The sequence below is a fragment of the Elaeis guineensis genome, chromosome 6 (assembly GCF_000442705.2).
Source record: "Elaeis guineensis isolate ETL-2024a chromosome 6, EG11, whole genome shotgun sequence".
NCBI lineage: Eukaryota > Viridiplantae > Streptophyta > Magnoliopsida > Arecales > Arecaceae > Elaeis > Elaeis guineensis.
In genome coordinates this window covers 3,454,419-3,473,288 of record NC_025998.2, presented here as the reverse complement: position 1 = coordinate 3,473,288, position 18,870 = coordinate 3,454,419, and the positions used below count along the sequence as shown (strand labels likewise).

At 46.5% G+C, this 18,870-nt stretch overlaps 1 protein-coding gene across 1 annotated transcript; it reads left to right on the top strand.

Moving 5' to 3' along the window:
* Positions 1 to 1,089: 1,089 nt before the first annotated feature.
* On the top strand, positions 1,090 to 9,660 carry LOC105047619 (uncharacterized). The gene is made up of 7 exons (XM_010926616.4): positions 1,090 to 1,446; positions 1,592 to 1,724; positions 3,850 to 3,953; positions 6,184 to 6,355; positions 6,567 to 6,707; positions 6,809 to 7,016; positions 7,120 to 9,660. The coding sequence occupies exons 1-7, from the start codon at positions 1,388 to 1,390 to the stop codon at positions 9,570 to 9,572; spliced, it is 3,270 nt and encodes a 1,089-aa protein (XP_010924918.1). The 5' UTR covers positions 1,090 to 1,387; the 3' UTR covers positions 9,573 to 9,660.
* Positions 9,661 to 18,870: the final 9,210 nt, after the last annotated feature.

The following is an 18,870-nucleotide window of genomic DNA, read 5'->3' as shown; positions in this document are numbered from 1 at the left end:
CTTTCATTCATCCTCTTGCAGTGTGAGATATGATCGAGTGTGTGCATTTTCCTGAAAAGGGGTCGGTCGGTATATTAAAACCATCTCACATCCCGTTTCTCCTTCCCATCAAAATCGGGCAGATCCAAAGTGCGTGGCTCTTAACTACAAAACGAAGATTCAAGCTCTTCTTATAATATTTATTGTTTTAAAAATATTTTTAAGGTTCCATTTGCTATCATGTATTTTTCTTTATTATTTTTTAAAACAAAAACACAGAATCTAATATAGAAAATATATTTGGCTACCTTATTTATATTTTTTTTAAAATAATTTTATTATTCCTAAAAAATATGCGAGGAAAGAGTTTTAACTTTAATTTTTTCTTATTAAAAGTGAACTTTTATAGCCCTCTCATCTTCTTTGCCCGACCACCCAATCTCGACACAGCCCTTCCACCTTATATGATATAATATATATTATAATATATTACAATATACTATAATATATAATGTTATAGGCATGATATGATATATTAATAATATATATTAGAGTATATTGTCAATATTATATATTATATATTTGACAAGTTAATTATTTTACATATATCATAACATACGATAATATATCATATTATACATTATGCAATATAATATATTTTTTATTAAAAAATAAAAAATAAATTAAATATATTTTTTATTATAAAATTTGAAATAAATAAAAATAAAATTTATTTCTAAATAAAAAAATAGAATCGATATCAAATACAGGTATCCGCATCCGAAAAATTATTCCGTGCATCAAGTTCAAGTGAATCAAGATAAATCCGAAGCAGATGCACGGTGGATAGCGCGCAATCAGGGTTGGTGAAATACTGGGGTAAGCGTGGCTTGTTATCCACCGTGGGATCTGACGGGGTCCTATTGCACCTGGTGCATGCAATACGGTCCATACGGAGGCCCGGCGCGGCGAATCGCTGGGGATAAAATGGGGAATAGCTCATGAATCACCTCTCTCGTATTGCGCGGGAAAAACGGGGTTCGGCCCTCATTCCTGGTAAGCTAATCTCCTCCCAGAAATAACCCTCCCCTGCCAGCCAGTTCAGGCCTACCAAACGGTCGCCGCCTGCCTTTTCGGGTTCAAGGGCGGTTTCGTTATATTAGATAGCATATCACAAGTTTCTGGTTCTCGTCTTGTCGCAAGAAATGAATAAAGCGAGGAGGAACATCGAATCACGCCCAGCGGAAAAAGCGTCCCCCGCGCGCTGTCGTTCTCTCTCTTCTTCCAGTCCTCCGAAGGAAAAAAAAAAAGAAAATCAAAATAACTAAATCCGATTCGATCAAAAGGAAGAGCAGAGCCCTGATTATTTCCTGTCTCCTTTCTCCAATTGATTGAATTCGGGAGCGCGATGCACGCCAAATCAAAGATTTCGGATATGCTCCCCAGAAGCTTCAAGGCGGCGAAGTGGTAATCTCGATCCATCCTCGATGCCGCTTTCTCTTTCATGTTTCTGTTCTAAATCTGGTGTTTCGATCGGTTTGGATCGTGATGTTGGGGAATCGTTCATGTTTTTGTTAATTTTGTGATGGAATTTTGGTTGAATGGGTGGCAGCAAGACGTCGCTGAAGCTTGCGGTGGCTCGAATAAAGCTTTTGAAAAACAAGAGAGAGGTTTCATTGAAGCAGATGAGGCGGGATTTGGCCCAGCTTCTGGAGTCCGGCCAGGAACAGACCGCTCGGATCCGGGTTTGTTCTGTTCCTTTTAACCGCGACTCACGTTTGTATTACGCAAGACTATTGTATTACTCGATCTCTTGCGAGATCATCTTTTAGTGTCACAATCTTACGTTCGCTGATCGGCCTTTTCAGTGGGCATTGATATGATTAGGTTCGTAGCGCCGAAAATTTATGTCAACTGAATAATTGATGCTGTCATGATGAGACTAATAATGTTCGGATAGTTGTCCCAGTTTCCGATTCTTTATGGTGCTTTAACTTAGAGTAATCTACAATAAAGTTTTCTAAAACTAAAAGTAGAAAAATATGTTGGTATGTATTTGATTTTCCTTTAAATTTATTATGGTACATATATTCAGATTTTTTTTTAACACATGCAAATTAATTTCAATAGAATAACTATGGGGGATGATAATACAACAAATATTTTGGATGGTTAAAAAACCTAATGGCTGCAATTCTTCAGCATCATACAGAAAGGAATATTTAATTACTTCTCACTATGCTGTAGAATAAAATTACAGATTTTGTGACCATTATAGACACATTATGGAAATACTTCATTCTGGATCTAGGGTCTGAACAGAACTTACTCTGAATGGAGATAAGATTATGGTATTGCTTTTCCTCCTTTTTTTCTTGTTCGATGATAAGGGAGGCTAAGAGAGCCACCCGGCTTTTATTAAGTTTTCCTGGTGTCAACTGATGTAGGACTAGTTCATCCATAAACGAGGGAAACAGGACCCATACTTTAAGTGTGAATTTCTTCACATTGAGATATAAACTTACAATAATATTAAGGTTCCATTCAACCTGTAAGCTGAATTTGAGAGCAAGCAATCTTTGTTATAAGGGAACGGTACTGGGGAGTTTTGGGGCTGAACTTTAGATCTGACAATCTTCAGGTTTTTGGTATAGTACACTACCCAACTTCTTTCTAATGCTTATAAAACTGATCCCAATTGCATCATAATCTAGAGTGCTAAAACAGGAAAAATGAAGAGAATAGTATCTGAACGATGGTTTTAATACTATCTTCTAGACAGACATTTTCATTGTTCATTCTAAAATTCAAAACTGCTCTTACTGATAAAAAAAGAAGAGAATCTATAGAACAATATAAGATAAATGTTTACATGATTTTATAACTATATTCCAGAAAAAATCTTTTCAATATTTGTTAAATATAAAAGTTTTCTGATGCATCTTATGTTCTTATGCATAATAGCTAGGATTTTACTCTACATAATTAAACTATGACCTGACCAAGCATAGGATTGGATTTGCATATGGCCATGTTAACAATTTTGATCTGCAGTTGGTTCTCATAATCTGATTTATGTTTATCCATCTGGATTCAGTTATTGTCATTATAAATTTGATAACCTGGATAATATAACATCTCATTGCTGTCTTATGAATTGTTGAGGACCCTATTATTATATTATACATTTAATTTTCAGTTCTAGATTTAATTATGTGCTGGAGGGGTCTATCTTTCAAAATGTGTGTATGTGCATGGAATTTATGAATTTCAAATAATTCATCACTTCCTTCACTGAGAAGAGGAGTGAATTAGCAGCTTATTGCTTGGAAGCATCCTTCATTTGACTAAAATGATGGAGGACATGGAGGATATTTCTACACAGTCAGCTGGGAGGTTTGGAAGAACAGGATCTATTAAATTTTCAGTTTTTTTTAGTTTTGTTTCAACATGGTAGTTTTTCTGAAGCAAATGTGGGTTGTACGTGGATGGGATGTGAATGCTGGAGTCCACGAGATCTGATACTGAGGTGAATGTATTGATTAATTAAGAAGATGGGCATGGCCTTCTATCTCGATCACAATATTCGTTGTACAGTACAAATCAGCTATATCGAGTTAATTTCATTTTATCTTTTATTATTTAAAAATGTGGCAGCAATTTACTTATGAGTAACTGATAAATGAGGTAATACTCTACTTCTGACTTAGACCTCATTTAAATAACACCTTATATATTGATTGATTTGCACCCAAAATTGGACATGATGGAGGTACAGCATTACCCATCAAGAACAAAAGAAAAACCAAATCTAATTGTCGATCTCCTATAAACTTCCTTTGGGTTGACTTTTTCTTCTTGGATTTTCAGGTTGAACATGTGATAAGGGAAGAGAAGATAATGTCAGCATATGATCTCATCGAGATATACTGTGAACTTATTGTGGCACGCTTGCCAATAATCGAGTCACAAAAGTATGTAAAACCATAGATTTTTATTTTTCTGTTCCATTTCATACTCATAACTATGTCTAGAGCTTCCTCTATCTGGTTTTGTGCAATTCACTTCTCTGTCATCTGATCTATACTACAACCATGTGATAAATGTTGCATGTGTTAGTGAAATTTTAATTTTCATATATAATTTTACCCATGTAAGATTAATTCTATCACTATCTTGTCCTTTTTTTTTTTGAAGAAAAAGGAGCAAAAGAAATGTTACTTGACTAGTTTGTTCTAGTAATTGTGGACTATATGGGGAAAAGAATTTGTGGCATTATAAAAGGATTTGTACGAGTGCTCTGAGCCATGTGGATCCCCTCCAGTGCAGATAAGCTTGTTCAAAGGAACGCCCCGATTTTTCCCTTTCCCACCTTGTACCAGCTGCACTCAAGCCAATTTGTCTTCATCACCTCTCATTACTGTTTTCCTCATCTCCTGTCTTTTCTTTCCGGCCACCTGTTAAAACAGAGTACCTAAATCTGAATGAGGTTTTCTGGCTTCTTGGTGTTTTGATTTGATTTAGTGTTTTAGTCTCTCCATGGGCTGTAGCCTCTGGCTATAAATTAAACTTAAAACATTACACTGGGATATGGTGTAAAATCTATATAAATTATTCTGTCAATTTCACCTCTATGGAAATGTTTACTTTGTGTTTTTGTTGGATCAAACAATTTTTGTCGTAACATAGCTTATGCAAAGAGTATGACCCAGAAGATATTAGTTCTTATATTGTAATGTGTTTTATGTCCCTTGATACTAAAAATAGCACATACACTTAGAATTTGCTTTGTCAGAAAAGATTTACTCTCCTGTGGAGTCGACAAAAGCTTTCACTCTCTCTACTGATATCCCAATTTAACTTTTCAATTCTTAATGTAACATGGGTATACTGTGAGTTGCAAGTAAGCATTTTTTTTAGGAGGCTTTGCCTTTCATGTCATGCCAATGAAATTTACAGAATCTTTTTTTATTATCAGACTCAGACATGTATCCAGTTGTTGGATCCAGCAAATTAGGAAATTGGTTAATTGTAATTATATATATCTTTTACATTTTAGAATATGAACTTTTTAAAGTAGCATGTGTTATGGTGTTTTTATCTTATATATGATTGATAGTTCTTGTTTCCTTTTTTTGTGCTGTTTTATTTGAAATGGTTCGATTTATATCATCATGATGATGTCACCTTTGATTCCCAAGTTTATGGTGTTTGTGTCTTGTTGATTCAAGTGCTGAAAAGTGCCATGCTAATGAACAACTGATGCTTTCATATACCTCAAAGGTGGCAACAAGTATAAATCGTGTAATATGAGAATAGAATGGCATTAGCATCATAAAGGATTAACAAGACGTTATGCATGTTATCTTGAAACATTTAAAGTTTAATGGCAAATGACCTACCCATAATATTGTTGTCAACATGAGTTAATGCTTCAAACACTAAATTTAGCTCAAGGGTATACGGTATATGAAATCCCGCCAAAGTTTTCAGCACCTCCATTCTTAACCAAGTTCCATCAATAGAAGTCCATTTCTAATACCATGGTGGGATTTGTTTTTCAAGTCATGCTGGACTCATGGCTGGTGAAGCCAGACTTTTTACAAATCTTTAGAATCCAGAAAATCTCCACCCATATTTATCATCGTCGGTGCTAGTCTGATAAACATCTGGCCTCTGATGCGTATCCAAATCATTGGTACATGCCATACAAATTCTTCTAGCTGGACATGAGAGTAGTTGAAAAAGTCAACCTGTAGAAGTTGCAGCTTTCACCTTGATAGCATTATAAGGTTACAGGATTGTGTGGATGATATAAACTTTTGTGACACCCTAAGAGCAAATCATAAGCTACAGTTCATAAAGGTATAGTTGACATTTAAAATGTACTTGCCTAAGATCATGTTATGAAAAAAACCCTATGCAATCATAACGACAAGAGCTAAAATTCATGATAGTATATGCATGTGCCTGACTAGGTGTTACTGCAGGATCTGTTTAGTTTCTTCTTACTTGAATCTTCCTCAGGACCTTGACATGCAATGCTTGTTTTGCCTGGATATGCATCTGATATATTTGGCTTATGGATAAATAATATTTTCAGTCAATACTATATGATTGTCATTATTTGGATAAATTTTTCAGTGTGTTAAAGTTAGAAGTCATTTATCATATTCCTTGATCTTTGTATAATCTTGTTACCAGGAGCTGCCCCATTGATCTAAAAGAGGCCATAGCTAGCATTGTTTTTGCATCTCTGAGATGTGCAGACATACCAGAGCTTATGGAAATTCGCAAGCATTTTTTAGCAAAATATGGGAAAGAGTTCATTACTGCAGCTCTTGAAGTTCGACCAGAATGCGGTGTTAGCCGTATGGTAAGTTTTTTAAAGTTTCATTGCACCTCCCTCCCTCCCTCCCTCTCTCTCTCTCTCTCTCTCTCTCTCTATGTGTGTGTGTGTGTTGTTGTGGGGGCTTGTTAATGATGGTGGTCAGCCATATTTTCATGCTTAGAAGATGTCAGCTGTGTCGAATTTCACCTACCAGCCTTGTTTCTAATTGTTCTTCTTTCACATTGTTGAAATTTAGGTGGTTGAGAAACTGTCTGCAAGGGCACCTGATGTTGAGACGAAAATCAAGACCTTGACTGCAATTGCCCAAGAACATAACTGCAAATGGGATCCAAAAGCATTTCAGGAGCAGATTCAGAAGCCTAATGATGATCTGCTGGTAAAAATATAGGCTTTAAAATTTTCTTTAGTTGCATATGTGGCTATAGGCCCCTGCATGAAAAACTGACTAGTAGATATCTTGAATTTGTGATTGAGCAGAATGGCCCTACTACTTTTACCGGTGCTTACAAGATGACAATGGAATTCCCTAGTATCAATCCAGGCCAAAAGAATGAATCAATTAGGAACATGTCTGACAATGTTGTGACCAGCAAATCAGACAATTTCAAGACAATGCCTCATGAAAACACCAACACTTCTAGTACGTCAGTATCTGTTACTAATCAATCTAGTCCAAGAACTTCAGGTATGAGAAGTATAAGCTTCATTCGTAAAGCTCTTATTGTGGTTTAATGACATATTCAAATTACATGCAAGATTTGTGGCCTTTTATGATTGTTCACAAACAGAAAATAGATCTGGAGGGGAAGAATTCAAATTTTCATATTCTAAGAAAGGTAGTGCCTTAAGTCCGTCAAATTGGCATATGGAATTTAAGGATGCAACTTCTGCCGCTCAGGCAGCTGCAGAATCTGCAGAAATGGCTAGCATGGCTGCTAGAGCTGCTGCTGAACTTGCAAGCCAGGGCAGTATTTCTAGACAAAATTCTTCTGGGTCACAGAAATCGATTGTGCATGGGATCAGAGATGTGCCTGGCATGGTAAAATGCTCGAGGCTGGAAGATAAGAACCCTGTCATGGAGTCTGTAACAATGGAGGAGAGTGAAAGGAAAAGCTTCCAAGGAATGAAACCAGAGATACATAAACCACAAGTGGTACAAGCTAACACTATGAGAGATGCTGACTACGTTTATGATGGCCATGGAACTGTTGGCAATATATCATCGAGTAGATCTCTGTCTCATTCAAGCACCTCTTCAATCATTGATGATGTTTCAGAGGTCGATCTTCAAAAAGTTGATACAGAATCATACAGTTATACTCCAAAAACGTTCTCAAATGCAGAATATGCAGTTCAGCATCAGAAGAGTGAGAAAGTTAAGCATGCTGATGTTGGTTCAGGGAATGTAAAAGAAAGCAAATCAACCTCTTTTCACCATACTAATGCTTCCGATGGTGATACCATTTGGGATAATCCTGATAATACTTCAATATGTGATTCCAATGCTGCAGTCTTTGATGACTATGGTTCTGATACTGATGATTATTCAGTACTAGTGAGTAACAACAGAGAAAACTTGTTGGATTCGTTTATGCCACAACAGTCTATGGAACCTTGGAGTCCTGAGCAGCAAAAATGTGAATCCCTGGTTACTAGTGCCAGATCACCTTTTGTGACAGAACCCCGTCCCACAGAGTATTCAGAAACAATCACTAAATGTACCCTTCCAACACAGTCCAATGATGATATGCCTCCAGCTTATGACTCGGATGGCCTCAGCTCTATGGGTGATGATGAGAAAGACCGCTCCACATGTACAGAAGTCATGCAACCTAGCAATTTGCTTCATTTCCAGAGAGGCTCCACACAAGGCTTACCATCAGCAGGATCTAATAACGAAACAACTTACTTTAATGGGAAGAAAGATGTTGAAGGAGCTAAAATAGATTCTCTCTTATCTTTCCCTGGTTTTAATGAGAAAAGCCATGAAGAAGAACTGAGTTGTAATAAATATTGGAAAAGTTCTGGTTTCAGTGAGCGCAGAAACCACCCATCTCCGAGATATGAGAGGAACCTTGATTCAGATTCATCAGTGAATCAGGGTGAAACGAAGGACAAGTTTGGAATGGCGTCATCACATTCTGGTATTAAAGATTCTGAACTTTCAGATGAGAGCCATAAAAGTGGGCAAGAACTGAACTCGGGAAGGTTAACTGGTGGATTTAAAAACAGAGGTTATCATCGTCCACCTTATGTAAGGAGCCCCTTGGTTGATGCTTCACTCCCATCAAAGCAAGCGTCAGATGCTTCACTCCCATCAAAGCACGCCTCAGATGATTCACCTTCTGCTACTAAGAAACCTGTTGTCTCCAATGTGGATGATTCATCCGCAAGCACTGAGGTCCCTGTTCTGACACGATACAGGAAAGATTACAAAGAGTCCAGCTTAAGATTCCCCATAACAGATTTCAATCCAAATATCAAGGAACAGGAACACCATATTGTCGGAAATAGACATCTCAGAGATAGTTCTTCCACTCCACCAGAACAAGCCCCAGATGTTTCACCCATTATTGAGGAATCAACGGTTTCCCACCCGAGCAAGTTATTGTTAACTTCTAATGTCCCCAAGCAGGAGATGTATGACCACAACGTGCTCATGAAGGCATATACTGAATCAAGCACCAGTGTGCCAATGAACTACTTGGACAATAACGAGGAAGAAGATTCAGAGTCATGCCATTCTGTCGCAAGGAGAGGCAAAGCAGATGCAAAGCCTTCTCGCTGGACAAGATATATACCATCAGAGAGTCAAAGAGGTAGTCTTTCCAGAACTATTGATCGACCTGAACTGACAGCCATCTCAAATATAGAATATAAGGGCTCTCAATCAAGTTCTTATGCAGCTGAATCTTTTTCCAACACAAGAATCCATGCGGGAAACTTGGTTGGAAAAGAGAGTTCTAGGTCTCTGCAACCAAATTCATCAGCTCAACAATCTTCAGTGACACCTTTAAGGACTGAATCTTCAACCGTCCAGGGAAGTCCGAAGACATCGCATCGTGACTCGGTACAATCTGTAATTCCAGAAAATGATGCAAACTTAAAGATACCAAGTTCGAGCAGGGAAAAAACTTCACATGGGAGCTCACATAAAAATGCTTCTCATGTGCACCCAAAACTTCCCGACTATGAGTCCATCATGGCTCATTTTCAGTCACTTAGATCGAATCGAGCCTAACTGCAGGTTTTGCATTTTCTTTCCCCTTTTTATTGCACGTATATGGAGCTTGTGGCAATAAATATGTGATCCATCTTTGAACTTAAAATTTCACGGGTATATGTTTAATAATCTAGCAAATGTAAGTTCATACAATTTTTCAGGAGTCATTTGTGATCGACTCTTGTGATTTTAGCGATATAGAAATATTATACAACACATGAATTTAGCTTCTAAAGTTTTGCTGGGGTGTCTACTTCCGTTTCTGTAGTCTTTTTTTTTTTTCTCTCTCTTTTTTCTGATCACTGCACGGTGAATTTAGTAATTCTAAGTCGTTTTTTTCTTCAAGGGTGCTTCATCTGACGAGTAAAATAAGTGATGTGCTTCCTATTACAAATTCACTGCCAAATTTTCCTCCATTTCTACTCTTCCGAATTAAAATTCTTTCCCTTTCGTGCCTCGTGTCCTTACATCTTAATACTGAATACATTATTTCATGGTGTTGTTACAAATCTTCGTGTTGGTGCTGGCAGGATCGATCTTTTATTTACTTAGAGTTTAATGGTGTTTCGATAATTTTTTTTGAAAAATTTGTAAAGAAGCCTATATTTATTGAATATTTTTTAATAGAGGATCTTCTGATACTTAGATCAACTAGAGCTTGAAAATATGGAAGAAAGGATAATTGATGAGGAAAAAAAATACTTTTGTTCTCTTGGAGAAGAACTTATTTGATGGTCCTCTTTGCCCCTCTTTGTATAGATAGGGATGATCATAATGGAGAATCAGTACCCACGAGCATGAGGGTTGAGGATTATTGGTTATAAGCATTACATATTGTTGGGGAATACCCATCGACCGACTGACGGCCGGAGGGACCGACCGACCGACAGCCGGACCGACCGACCGACTGACGGTCGGAGGGACCGACCGACCGACTGACGGCCGGAGAGACCAACCGACCGACTGACGGTCGGAGGGACCGACCGACCGACCGATAGCCGAAGGGACCGACCGACCGACCGACGGGCGCCATCACCGGCCTACTAACGGCCCACAACTGACTGAGGATGTGTCGGTCGGGCATACTTTTCCCGACCAACCGAACCTAGAAGTCTGATGGCCGACTCACGTAAGACTCGCCGACCAACAGAGGGGCCCGAATCTCCATCCGACGCCACTCAGCTGGCCGTCGACCTAGGGTCGGTCGACTCCTCCGATCGCCGTACAGCCGTCAGAGCTTGTCAGTCCTGACAGCAACATGCGGCACGGCCACCTAGGAGCATTGTCCCGCCTAGGGCATTGTCAACTCTAGTGATTTGACAGTCTCACGGTGACATGACACTTTTACGGTGACTCTGACAGTCTACAGTGAGTTGACAATTCCTCAATTGTCCGCGCCATTAATGACGGCGCCATACCGTGCTCCACTATATAAATCGGGGAAGGCAACAGTGCAAGGGATCTGGCCACTTCTCGACTTTGAATCCACAGACTCGCTCCTCTCTCTCTCTCTCTCTCGATTGAGCTCTCTGTCTTCATTTCACTGTTGCCCAGTCACCTCTCTGACTTGACCGTCGGAGGGTCCCCGCCGGAGCCGCCTCCGGTCAGTGTGGACTTCCCTTTTTTGCAGGCGCACGTTCCCCGGCGATCGGACGACGAGGCGATTGGCCGCAACAGATTGGCACGCCAGGTAGGGGGGAAAAACGATGACAAAGACAAGAGCCCAACGATCGAGGATCACCAGGTCGGCGAGGCGCTCTTCCCGCCGGGAAGAGGCCTCCCCGCCACCATCGGCGGCGGAGCCCAGCTCTCCACACCCCGCGGTGATCACGGAGGCGCAGATGGCGACCATCGTACGGCAGATGACGGTACTGACGGACGCGGTCAAAGGCCTCCAGCAACAACCGACGGCCCATCCGATGCCCTCCAGGAGCAGCCGCCGACGACCGCGCCGATCCCCGTCGCCTCCGCGCGAGCGCCCTCAACAGCGATCCCACGGAGAGGAGGAGGGACGGCCATGGCGTGATGACCGACGGTCCCAGCAGCCCTCTCCTTCTCTGCTGGAACGGGCGAGGAAGGAGAAGTGGCCACGAACGCCGTCCGCCTCTCCCTCGGAATCTTCTGGGGACTCCACTCCTGGGGTCTCCCAGCACCGACGGACAGACGACTACGAGTGCCGGTTCGATGAAATCGACCGCCGGCTCGCGCAGTTGCAGGTGGACGGCCAGAAGTCTTCGAATGACGTCGACTTCCAGACCGCCCAACCTCTCTCCCGACTAATTCTCGATGAACCGATTCTCAGTCGGTTCAAGATGCCACACCTGGAGCCATACGACGGCTCCACCGACCCGATCGACCATCTTGAGAGCTACAAAGCTCTCATGACGATCCAGGGGGCAACCGACGCTCTTTTTTGCATCAGCTTCTCCGCCACGCTCCGCAAGGCTGCCAGGACCTGGTACTCCGGTCTTCGATCGGGAAGTATCCACTCCTTCGGACAGCTCGAGCACTCGTTCGTGGCCCACTTCAGCACCAGCCGGAAGCCGCCGCGAACGTCGGACAGCCTTTTCTCCCTCAAACAGGGGGAGAATGAGACGCTCCGACACTTCGTGGCACGATTCAACGCGGCCACGCTTGAGGTCCGGGACCTCAACGAAGACATGGCAATCTCAGCCATGAAGCGGGGGCTGAGGGCGTCCCGATTCACCTACTCTCTAGACAAGACCCTCCCCCGGACGTACGCAGAGCTACTGGAGCGCGCATACAAGTACATGCGCGCGGACGAAGGAGCATCCGACCGACGCTTGGCCGAGCCCAGAGGCCCGAAGGAGAAGCGAAGGAAGGGTCGGAAACCCGCCGAACCCAGCGGGCCCCCGACCGATAGTCGGGTCTCGCCACCCCGACGAATCTAAAAGTCACCCCGGCAACAGACTCCAAGGCCGGCACGCCCCAGGTATGACTCCTACACTCCTCTCTCCGCTTCTCGTGCGCAGATTCTAATGGAGATCGAGGGGGAGGAATACCTGCGACGGCCTCCGCCTCTGAAGGCAAAAGGCCTCGACCGTCGGAAGTACTGCCGATTTCACCGAGGCCACGGCCACAACACCGAGCAGTGCATCCAGCTCAAGGATGAGATTGAAGCCCTCATTCGTCGGGGGTATCTCGGTAAATTTCGGAAGGGCCCGCCGACTCAACCAGTTGCCAATCGACGACCCAAGCCGACTGAAGAAGCGGCGACTAATCAGCCGACGGCCGGAGTCATCAACATGATCTCCAAGCGACCGGGCCCGGGGACATCCGCGGGGGGGGAGCCGACGAAAAAGCCGCGCCCGGACGACGTAATCACTTTTACGGAGGAAGACGTTCGGGGCATCCAAACTCTCCACGACGATGCTGTTGTTGTTTCGACAACAATAGCGAATTATGATGTAAAAAGAATTTTTGTTGATAATGGAAGTTCGACAAATATTTTGTTTTACTCGACCTTCTCCCGGATGCAACTGTCAACCGACCGACTTAAGAGGGTCTCTATGCCCTTGATCGGCTTTGTCGGGGACGCTGTCACGACGGAAGGAGAAATTACCCTGCCTGTAACAGCCGGCACCGAACCACGACAAAGCACGGTCCACTTAACTTTCGCGGTCGTCCAAGTGCCTTCGGCCTACAACGCCATACTTGGACGATCCGGACTAAACGCCCTCAAGGCAATCGTCTCGACGTACCATCTTCTCGTTCGGTTCCTGACCAAAAATGGGGTCGGAGAAATGCGCGGGGATCAACAGCTCGCTCGACGATGCTTCCAGATCTCCGCTCAAAACGACGAGTCGAAGGGCTTCTTGACGATCGACAAGCTGGACCAGCGGGAGGAGGAAGAACGAGGTTCGCCGGCGGAGCAGCTCGTGGCGATCCCGATAGCGAAAAATCCTGACCGGAAGGTTTGGGTCGGGTCTCAACTGCCCGACCCCGAACGACGATGATTGGCGGAGCTGCTAACGGCCAACGCCGACATATTTGCTTGGTCGGCAGCAGACATGTCGGGCATCCCCCAGAAACAATAACCCACCGACTCAACATCGACCCGACGATGAGGCCGGTGAGGCAGAAGAAAAGGTCCTTCGCTCCAGAGAGGCAGAGGGCCATCGACGAAGAAGTGGATAAGCTACTCGAAGCGGGCTTCATCCGAGAATCCACGTATCCCGATTGGCTCGCCAATATTGTCATGGTCAAAAAAGCTAACGGGAAGTGGAGGATTTGCATCGACTATACCGATCAAAATCGAGCCTGCCCAAAAGATAGCTTCCCACTTCCCAAGATCGACCAGCTGGTGGACGCGACGTCCGAATTTCGACTGCTCAGCTTCATGGACGCCTTCGCCGGATACAACCAGATCCGGATGGCGCCTGAGGACGAGGAGCATACCGCCTTCGTGACTCCCAAGGGCCTCTACTGTTATCGGGTGATGCCCTTCGGATTGAAGAACGCCGGCGCCACCTACCAGCGACTCGTCAATAAGGTCTTTAAAGATCAGATCGGGTGCAACATGGAGGTGTACGTGGATGACATGTTGGTGAAAAGTGCGCAGATCCCGGATCATGTTCAGGATCTCGAGGAGACCTTCCGCACCCTGCGACGACACCGAATGAAGCTCAACCCGATCAAGTGCGCTTTTGGGGTGACCTCAGGGAAGTTCCTCGGATTCCTCGTTTCTCAGAGAGGGATTGAGGCCAATCCTGAGAAAATAAAGGCAATCCTCGACATGCGTCATCCGAACACCAAGAAGGAGGTCCAACAGCTGAACGAAAAAATCGTCGCTCTTAGCCGATTCATTTCTCGATCAGCTGAAAGGTGCCTCCCGTTTTTCAAAACTTTGCGCCAGGCAAATGATTTTTCTTGGTCGGATGAGTGCCAACGGGCCTTCGAAGACCTGAAGAGGTACTTGGCTTCCCCGCCGCTGCTCGTAAAGCCGCAGGTCGGGGAGACCTTGTATCTCTACTTGGCCACATCTTCTGAGGCGATCAGTTCGGTGCTCGTCCGAGAAAATGAGAATCGAACCCATCAGCCTATCTACTACATCAGCAAGGTGCTCCACGGCGCCGAAGCCAGATATTCGGAGACGGAAAAGATGATTTTCACCCTGACCGTCTCCGCGCAACGACTCCGTCCGTACTTTCAGGCTCATGCCATAGTGGTGCTCACCAACCAGCCCCTGAGGGCGATATTGCGCCGACCGGATACATCTGGATGACTGGCAAAGTGGGCGATGAAGCTCAGCGAGTTTGACATTCAGTACCGACCGCGGCCTGCCTTGAAGGCTCAGGTCTTGGCCGACTTCATCGCCGAGTGCCCGACAACCGACCAAGGGTCGGGAGCTGAAGACCAGGGACGAGACGCGGACCCCGAGCCAGATCCGGTCTCCACCTGGGTACTACACATCGACGGAGCTTCAAACGCTCAGGGGAGCGGGGCCGGGCTCCTGCTCACGAATTCGGATGGGGTGGTCACCGAGTACGCCCTCCGATTCGACTTCAAGGCCTCCAACAACCAAGCCGAATATGAAGCACTCCTCGCTGGCTTGAGGATGGCGAGGGAACTGGGCGTCGACAGCCTCCGGGCATTCTCCGACTCTCAGCTGATCGTGGGACAGGTCAAGGGCGAATTCGAGGCACGAGATCCGACCATGGTCAAATACCTTCAGAAAGTGAAGGATCTCGTGGCACACCTCAGGTATTTTAAAATTTTCCACATCCCTAGGTCGGAGAACGCCCGTGCCGACGCCCTCTCCAGACTGGCGACTTCGGCCTTCGACTCTTTGGGTCGGACGTTCGTGGAGACCCTCGAGCAGCCGAGCATCGATCGGGTCGAAGAAGTACAGCAGCTGACGGCCGAACCAAGTTGGATGGACCCGATCGTTCGGTATCTGACCGACGGGATCGGTCCCGAGGATCCCGCGGAGGCCAAGCGGCTCCGATGGTCGGCCTCCCAATATGTAATCTTGGATGGCCGACTCTACAAGAGGTCGTTCTCCCTCCCCTTGCTTAGGTGCTTGGGACCGACCGACGCCGACTACGCTCTCCGAGAGGTGCACGAGGAAATTTGCGAAAATCACTTGGGGGGCAAGTCTCTGGCCTACAAAGTCCTGCGACAAGATTACTACTGGCCTACCATGAGGAAGGACGCGGCCGAGTTGGTCCGGAGGTGCGAACCTTGTCAAAAGTACGCCAACATTCAACACCAACCGGCCAGCCAAATTGCTCCTATTGTCGCTCCATGGCCCTTCGCCCAGTGGGGGGTCGACATTCTCGGTCCTTTTCCTCCAGCGTCGGTTCAGAGAAAGTTCACAGTTGTCGCCATCGACTACTTCACCAAATGGGTGGAGGCCGAACCATTGGCGCAGATCACCGAGCGGAAGATGGAGGACTTTATCCAAAAGTCCATCATCTTCAGGTTCGGGTTGCCGCATACTATCATTACCGACAACGGACGGCAATTCGACAACCTAGACTTCAGAGACTTCTGCGTCAGGTTCCACATCACACACCGACTGACTTCAGTCGGGCACCCCCAGTCCAACGGCGAAGTCGAGGTGACCAATCGGACCTTGCTCCACGGACTCAAGACCCGACTAAACGAAGCCAAAGGCCTCTGGGTCGACGAGCTAGGCTCCGTTCTGTGGGCTTACCGAACGACCCCCCGCGTTCCGACCAGGGAGTCGCCTTTCAGCTTGGCCTACGGGACGGAGGCAATGATCCCGCTCGAGATTGGACTGCTGTCTTCAAGAGTCGAGCGGTATCAAGAGCCGGACAACTCCGAGTGTCGGAGGGCCGACCTAGACCTCCTCCCCGAACTACGAGACGAGGCTCAAATTCGTATAGCTTCGTACCGGCAGAAGGTCGCTCGGTATTACAACGCCAAGGTCAGACCAAAGCTTTTCAGGCCTGGTGACTTAGTCCTGAGGAAGGCAGAGGTCTCGAAGCCCCTGGACCAAGGGAAGTTAGCTCCAAATTGGGAAGGGCCCTACAAGGTAGCAGACACCTATGGTCCGAGAGCCTATCGACTGGAGACCCTTGAAGGGAAACCCATTCTCCGAACTTGGAACGCCGACAACTTGAAGTTGTATTACCAATGAACTTTGTAATTGTCCAATACAAGTTCAGTTTGAAATCTCGGAGTTTTAACTCTTCGACTAACGATCGGCGCTCACCAAGGTCAAGCCCCGACACACCGACTTGGGCTTGGTATCCGCCTGAAATCGACGACCCTATCGTCGGTGACACATCGGACCCTTACAAGGACCGATGCATCTGTATTAACGGGAGTTACACTCCTTCGACCTTCGACGACACATCGGACCCTTACAAGGACCGATGCATCTGTACTAACGGGAGTTGACACTCCTTCTACGGTCGAACTTTCGGGCCAGACCATCGGTCGACATACCAATCGGGCCCCGACCAAAGAAAGGCGAAATGCCTACGCGACCGACGTCGCGACTCCCGACCGAGCTACGGTCGATCGAAGGATATTTGGCTTACCACCGTCTATCGCACAATGCGACCTCAGTCGCATTCATGATTTACCGACCGGGCTACGGCCGGTCGGGAGATATTCGGCCTACCACCGTATATCGCGAGGCACAGTAAGTATATCCGACGCAAGGGTATCGGGGTCCGACTTATCGGTGCTCCCTCGACTGAATGCGCCGGACGACATTCGACTGAATGCGTCAGTGGAGACCCGACTACCGAACCTTTACCACGTTCGGTCGGCTCCCGACTCAGCAGACGCGCCCGACTAACGACCTTGACTATCAAAGGCCGATCCAAAGTCGGGACTTACTCTACCTTCGTGGCGGCACGAGTTGCCGAACGTCCTAACCGACTTATGTGAGTTAGCGACTTACATGGGTTAGCGACTCACGAAGACATTCAACAATATACATGAAAGAAACAGACAAGGAAAAAAATAAGGGAAGTTTTCATTCAAAGTCAAAAGGAAGTTTACAAAGTCGGGTCGAAGCCCGATTACAAGTATTCCAAAAAAGGAAAAGACAAAAGAAGCTAAAGTCGGCAAGGCCCGATTATCCTTCTGAGTCGATCTCCTCGATCGACGGAAGATCAGGAATGACCGGTGTGTCGACCACGATCGGCGCTGGGTCGATGGCCGAAGCAGGACCATCGGTCGGCGGGGGACTGGCAGTCGGCGCCACTTGCTCCGGGACGGCTTCCTCCGCTACGGCGACGCCTCCCGATTGTTGGTCGGCCATCTCCTCGGTGGCTTGCTCCTCGGCCTCCGGTGGGACGATGCTGCTGAGGTCCAGCTCAGGGTACAAGGCCTGGACCGCATCCCGACCGTCCTCGTACCCCACCCGGTACGATGCGAAGCCCGACTCGAGCATCTCCTCCCGGTACTGGTTGGAGGCCCGGAAGTCCTCCACCGCCCGACTGGCCGACTCCTTTGCCGACCTTGCTTCCTCCTCCGCCCGACCGAGCGAGTCCCTTGCCGACTCTGCTTCTGCCTTCGCTATGTCGGCGTCGGCTTGGGCGATCGATAGGTCCTCCTCGGCTTTGGCGAGCCTCTCCAGGCTGACCCGAAGCTGCTCACGCTCGCCTTGGAGTTCGGCGGCAACACCATCCCGCTCATGCCGCAGACGATGCACCGTCCGGCCCTTGCGTTTGGATTCCTTTTTGGCCGACCTTAGCTCGGCCCCGAGCCGGGAGACTTCGTCTACCAACTTGGCCTCCCGGTCGGCCGACTGCTTCAAGTGGTCGACCAGCATTGCTTTGTCGGCTTCGGCCGCCGCCGACCTCTCCTTCCAAGCCGTCCGGACGTTCTCGAACCTCCGGTATCCGGCTTCAAGCTCCAACATGGTGTAGATCAGCTGCCGACACAAGTGTTTCGTCAGAAAAATAAATTGATGAGAACACTAAGGAAAAAGGATGCGGAACAAAGCTTACCTCGACCATGGTCGGGTAGAACGACGACAGCATCTCAGTCACTTGCCGAGACCTCAACGCCTCCACGTCGGCAGGGAGGAGGATTCCCTGGCACAACCTCCTGGCCAGGTTGTGGTCGGCCAACGCCGACGCCCCTTCGGGGAACTGTGCGCTGGGCGGCACAGTGCGACTCCCCGACCTTGTTTCGTCCGCGGGGTCCATCGGGGCTTTCCCTCGATTGGCCGCCCCGACCGACGGAACCGGCAGCGAGGGGATGCTCGAGGTTGAGCCAGCACCCCACGTTGCGGCCATAGACGCCGCCAGATGATGTTCGGTTTCCCGAACGTCATCCGGCTCCAACGCCACCGGTGAGGCCGCCGATG